Source organism: Alosa pseudoharengus, unplaced genomic scaffold (assembly GCF_046254945.1).
Source record: "Alosa pseudoharengus isolate Yale_2024_CS ecotype anadromous, Long Island Sound unplaced genomic scaffold, YU_APseudo_1.1 YU_APseudo_1.1_scf_9, whole genome shotgun sequence".
Lineage (NCBI taxonomy): Eukaryota > Metazoa > Chordata > Actinopteri > Clupeiformes > Clupeidae > Alosa > Alosa pseudoharengus.
The window spans coordinates 15,121,159-15,127,018 of NW_027468881.1; the positions used below are offsets into that span (position 1 = coordinate 15,121,159).

Here is a 5,860-nt window from a genome sequence, read left to right on the forward strand (position 1 = left end):
TGAGCCATTTCCCATTCGTGACACTCTGCCCGCAGGTTTGTTATCATATCCATCTATGGTTCAAGTACATCAGGGTACAGCATATGTTCCTGTGGCCAATGTAGGACAAGTAGATGCTAAACTGTATCCCGTTGTGCTTTAGGTACCCTGACTCAGGCTCACCTTGTAACCTTACCCACTGGAGTTGTAGAGGTCCCTGGGAACATGGGTGGGCAGGAACTAACGGCCACTATTAACACTCAGTCTGTGCAGACCAGCAAAGTGTCAGATTTTATTGGGTCCTTAGATCTGAGTTCTCTGTCCGAGTCAGAACAGGCCAGTGTTAAAACTCTGTTGTTAAAGCACCAAGAGGTTTTTGCCTCTCATGACAGTGACTTGGGGTGCACTGACCTCATAGCCCATGAGATCCCTTTAGTCGATGAGGCCCCTGTTAGACAGCGGTTCAGACGTATACCCCCATCAAACTATGAGGCTGTAAAGGAACACATTCATCAGCTTTTGGGGGCCCAGGTGATTCGGGAGAGCTGTAGCCCTTACGCTTCCCCCTTTGTTCTTGTACGGAAAAAGGATGGCAGTCTCCGTATGTGTGTTGATTATCGTCAACTTAAAGGGACATTGTGTAGTATTTTAAGTATTTTATTAGCTAAAATCAATTTCTTCATTCATAAATGTGTCCTCATTGGTGTAAAATTACCTCTGCCAATGATCTGACTTCTCCTCGTAAGCGAAGAATTTCTTATCTGTATATACATAGGACGGGTAAGTCCACGGAGGTTTCCATGTCGTTCCGCCATCTTGAAAAACTACAATCGCATAGAGGGACAGAAAGCACTAGCCTACCTGTTTAGCTAATCCACAACGCGTTTTCGTTCAGAGCCAACGTCACGTGACTGAAACCAGCTATAATTAGTGAGAGGCGCTCGCTTGTCACTTCCCCGGCCAATTTGAAAGCCTGCATTGCACTTTAGTTCACAAATGGAAGACCATACGTATGCCGAGCCACAGGAGAAGGAATCATCGTCGCCAAAAAAGCGAAAAAGGGAATTAAAAAGGCAACGTGACCGGCGAATTCAAAAAACGAGGGTAAACATCGGGGTAGCTTTTCCCAAGTGGAAAGAGCTAATGAAGGAGAAAGACTTCCAAAGGGACGCTGAAGTTGCCTGCTTTCTCCTCGACAGGTAAGTCAATGTTGCGGTATAAATTAAAAGGTTGTTTTTATTGCTTGGTTGTGTAATTCGCTACAGGCAGCATGACAGTACAACATAGTTAACAGCTAAACAGCCTCGTTGTTTGGTGAATAGCAGCATAGCTATGCCCATTAGCTAACCTCCATCAGTAGCCTACTTTTCATGATGGTCTTACGCCTGCCGTCAAGCTGTAATAAATATATATATATATATATATATATATATATAGTCATTTCTGTCTCAAGGGACATTTCTATTTTTCTTATTCATCCTAAGAGTGCTCCTGAATGCAAACCCAGGTGTGTTGACGGCAATCGCTACCTGCGAATGGGGGATGGATTGGCTATTGAGTAAAGTGTACAGCGGAGAAGACCTAAAAACAAGGTTGTTAGACGTTTTGTAGTCTAGAAGTTTGATCAGAATCAATTTTGATTGAGCATATGACCGATCTTGCATCGCTTGCACAACAAAGGCTACTTCACGTTTTATGTTATCTGACATTTACTGTTATTCATCTGTGACCTCACATTGAATAATACATAGCTGTACAGTAGTCTTCAGTATTGTATTGTCTTCATGTTGGAGTTAACAACTGCTGGAGTCAAATTGTATGTAAGAATACTTTCTCAATAAACCTGATCTGATCTGTTGTAAAGTGAATTCAGGCGTGAGCTGGTATGCTCAAGATTTGAAAGCAGACAATGAGACTACAGTACATATGGCGTCCTAATAAATGTATGATAACTTCAGACATTTATATTTCTTTAAGCCCTGGATCTCATCAACCTGATCTGATTGTCCATCTGATTTGTCCAGTTATGAGAGTACTCTTGGGACTGCGACCACATCAACCCCCATGAAGGCAAAACATTCTAAAGTGCCAACGCCTCCAGCACTTTCAAGCATTTCAAGTGGGACAGATAGGCAAGTCATTGCATGGAAAGAATTTATTTTGTCATTGTTTGTAATAGTACACATTTCATATAAAACTTGTATCTACGTATACCTCCGTGTTTTACAATTATTGTTTTCAGAGATGAACATCTGAGTGCAATTGAAGAGGCACCGGAAATTGAATCCCTTGAGCAGAGGTAACCCATACACTGTCATTGTTTTAAACTCCTTAGTCTGTGTACCTTTTCAATACTCTCTGGTTGCATGTTTTCATCTGATACATGTTTTTTATTACCATTTATTCCCATAGCATGCATGACATGAGTATTGTTGAAGAGGAGTTGAATGAAAATACCTTCAATGACCCCATGAACAGTGTGTAAGTGGCACATTCCATTCTACGATTGGGTTCTATTGAGTTGTGTAGTCTTTATTCATTAAGTTGCTATTTTCTGAGTATATTCAATCTTAAAGGATTGATTGGCCAGAAGAGGGACCCTCATTTCATGGTGAACGGGATGACAGCTCTGATGAGGAATATCTTCCACCAATTTCTTTACGGTGAGTCATAATCTCTTACTACTCTTTACTTTGTTCTGTGCTGAGTTTATACATGTAAACAATTTTCAGGACTATTTTGAAATGTATTTCTATTTTTGTAGTTGACACTGACATTTCGGGAAATATATATGGTCATGGCTATATGCCGAAATTCTTTGATTGAACTGTGTATGATCCCTGATGTTCTGCCTTTTCAGAATGGGTGGTGCACTGAAGGGAGCACCGGTAATTGATAATCTGCCAATTATCGGGATCGCAGAGACCGTGCACGACCTGCCTGCCTCTGAAGTCCCTTCTGATGAGCCCTTGAGTCTCGGGGTGCCAATTTTGCCAGGCCCTCAGAAGGTCCTCAGTGAGGATGACATTGTTGGCGTCAGAGCAGCACTGCTCTATGAGAACTGCTTGAGGCAGCTTGTCACATTTTTAACTCTGCCTGTGGACAGATGTACTGGTGTCTTGAGGACTGGTTTGGTGTGTGACAGTGTTGCGCCCTTTCCAACAAACATCACCATTAGGGGCACTGCAATGAGTGTTGAATGGGTAAGCCTTGACAGTTACATCACATCAGAATGTATGGTAACAGACAGCACTGCAATGCCTTGTGAATTTATTGGGCTACTCTTATCTGACCATTAGATCTGCCCCAATGGACATTGCCTATGGCGGTGGAACTCTCAGCCTGTGTTGAAGTTTGGCATGCTGGCTGGGGACTTTCTTCTTTCCACGAACATCTTACTCTCCGGAAACAACTACACTAAAGTTGCTCTCCTCTTTAAATTCATGAACATGCGAATGGTCAACCCTAACACATACTTCACCATCCAGGACACCTACTGTGTTGACCCTATTAAAGAATTCTGGCAAGAGAAGAGGTCTGAGGCCATCAGCCGACTTCAAGGAAAAGATGTTGTGCTCCTAGGTGTGTTTTTATATTTGACCTTATTCTACACATTTTATAGTGTTATATAATGGAGCTAATTTTGCAAGCGTCCATCATACATGTGTTGTATTTTGAAATTACCTTATTTTCTTAGGTGATGGCAGAAATGACTCACCAGGGCATTCTGCACAATACTGCAGCTACACGACCATGGAGCTTGAGTCTAAGGAAATCCTTCATGTGGCCACTATAGACAAGCGGCAGACCAACTGGAACTCCAATATCATGGAGAAGGAGGGGTTTATCCAGACTGTGGACAAGCTTACCCAAGAGATAAAAGTAGTGGAGTTCTGCACGGATGCTCATGTCCAGATTGGAGCCCTTTTGAGTAAGTGGTCATCAGATAAAATGTTTGAATACAAATATTGCTGATTGAGACACTTGCAAATAAAATGATTCCTTACACAGACCCAGACAAAGGCAGATATAAGGATCTGAGAATTCACCACAGCCTGGACATGTGACATGGTGCCAAAAATCTGTCTAAAAAGATTGCTGCTGTAAGTTCTAATACATCTAATTTCATAGATAGATAGATACTTTATTGATCCCCAGGGGAAATTCAAGATTATTTTCATTATGAACACTGTCCTGTACCTGCCTGTATGTTGGTGGGATCATCGTGCATGCAAAATGCATGTATGGAATAACTTGCATTGTTTGTGTTTTGTTTATCCCCGTAAGGCAGGAAAGGTGAAAGGACAGTCCCTTCTCCTTCATTGGCTGAGGGATATTGTTAACCATTTCTGGTGGTGCTGCAAGACAGCAGAGACATTTCAGCAGTTTCTTGTAAGCAGGATTAATATCGTTTTTTAATTCAATAAGTTCTATGATTCAAATTCCTGTGACATGATCATTTTGTTTTGTTTTTGTGTTTATTTATTTTACTCTCCTCAGTCACTTTGGATTGGAGTTTTGCATCATGTTTGCAACCATCACAACTGGGAAACGGGAAGCTGCCAACACGATCACCTTGAAGACATTCAGGGTAAAAAATGGATTGAAAGAGATTCCAAGAGCCACAAAGCGCTAGTGGACATCGTCCTCAACAAACGCTGGCAGAAGGAGGTTCACAAGTATCTGCGCTTCAGGTGAAGTGTGGGGACATGAGGTTAAAGAGCTGTCACAGAGCCGTAAATCGTGTGTGTGTGTGTTTGGCTCTAATTTTTCTTTTTTATTCATCCAGATCAACAGCACATCTTGAATCATTTCAGAATCATATTCTGATGTATGCCAGCAAGCGCCAGGCCTTCACTCCTCGAGTGTATGATTCAAGAGTTTTGCTCGCAGCACTGGACTACAATTTCCACTGTGAACGGCCAACATACAGAACGGCAGAGGGCCAACATGTGTATGTCAGACTCTCATCAAAATTTCTGTTGTATTCAAATAATTGCATATTCATGTTGTCTTACAAGTATGACAATTAAGTTGTCATAATGACTAAATGACTGTCTTTTTTTAATTAAGTTTTCGGAAGAAGTACAACAAAAATGCAAGAAGATATAGCCTTTACGCCTTGAAGTGTGAGAAATCTTATGGTTACATCCATGAGTTGCAAGCACGCATCTTGAAAGGGAGAGTCACAAGTGGAGTTGGAATGCCGCGAAAGAGGACCCTACGCCCGGATGACCCCAGGCGGCTTGGTGTTGTGCCCCCGATACCTCCACCACCGACATCAGAGTTGGTACGGACACAGGTCAGCAGAGGTCTGGGTAAGTGACAAACATCTACATGCTGTTATTTCAGCTCATTACCTTTGCCTCTAACCGATACTGAATTGTGTGTATGCATGTTAATGATAATCCATTCTGTGCACAAGACTAATGGCACTCCTTGTCTTTCACAGGATCAGCCTTCCATGCTGCTACCAACTTGGAGGCAGATTGAGCTGTTGTTTTGCTGGTGTTTGAAGTGTAAATACATGAGGGTTTTTTTCTGTAAACATAAATAAATATATACTGGAGTTTTCAAACATTCATTTAAATTGTGTTGTGTATCAAATTGTTATTGCACCTAATTTTGACATTTTTCTCTCCATAGTGTAGAACAAATACAGCACAATTCAATAACAAATCTTTTAATTTTTGTAACAAAGTTAGAAGTCAACAGAACTCCAAAGAATACAAAGTGTGTATATATATATATATATATATATATATATATATATATATATATATAACTATTTACAATATTCACAAAATACTAATGGCAATCTCTTAGATCCCTGGAATGTAGCCAGTGTATTGTCCCTGAGGGTCTGGGAATTTTTCCCTAA

At 41.1% G+C, this 5,860-nt stretch overlaps 1 protein-coding gene and 1 long non-coding RNA gene across 2 annotated transcripts; both read left to right on the plus strand.

Moving 5' to 3' along the window:
• Positions 1-1,464: 1,464 nt before the first annotated feature.
• Positions 1,465-4,052, plus strand: LOC143114545 (uncharacterized). Its single transcript, XM_076276211.1, has 9 exons — positions 1,465-1,571; positions 2,004-2,111; positions 2,222-2,278; positions 2,392-2,460; positions 2,556-2,642; positions 2,840-3,182; positions 3,279-3,561; positions 3,677-3,910; positions 3,991-4,052. The coding sequence occupies exons 1-9, from the start codon at positions 1,522-1,524 to the stop codon at positions 4,044-4,046; spliced, it is 1,287 nt and encodes a 428-aa protein (XP_076132326.1). The 5' UTR covers positions 1,465-1,521; the 3' UTR covers positions 4,047-4,052.
• LOC143114546 (uncharacterized) lies at positions 4,045-4,885 on the plus strand. Its single transcript, XR_012984948.1, has 4 exons — positions 4,045-4,082; positions 4,267-4,371; positions 4,480-4,673; positions 4,769-4,885. It is a non-coding gene; the product is annotated as an uncharacterized LOC143114546 (long non-coding RNA).
• The last annotated feature ends 975 nt before the right edge of the window (positions 4,886-5,860 follow it).

Bases quoted from the DNA above. Each gene is read 5' to 3' on its own strand.
- LOC143114545 (XM_076276211.1), top strand. From the start codon at position 1,522: ATGGATTGGCTATTGAGTAAAGTGTACAGCGGAGAAGACCTAAAAACA. The intron at 2,461-2,555 runs GTAAGTGGCACA...TCAATCTTAAAG, and splicing joins AATGACCCCATGAACAGTGT to GATTGATTGGCCAGAAGAGG. The intron at 3,183-3,278 runs GTAAGCCTTGAC...TCTGACCATTAG, and splicing joins CTGCAATGAGTGTTGAATGG to ATCTGCCCCAATGGACATTG.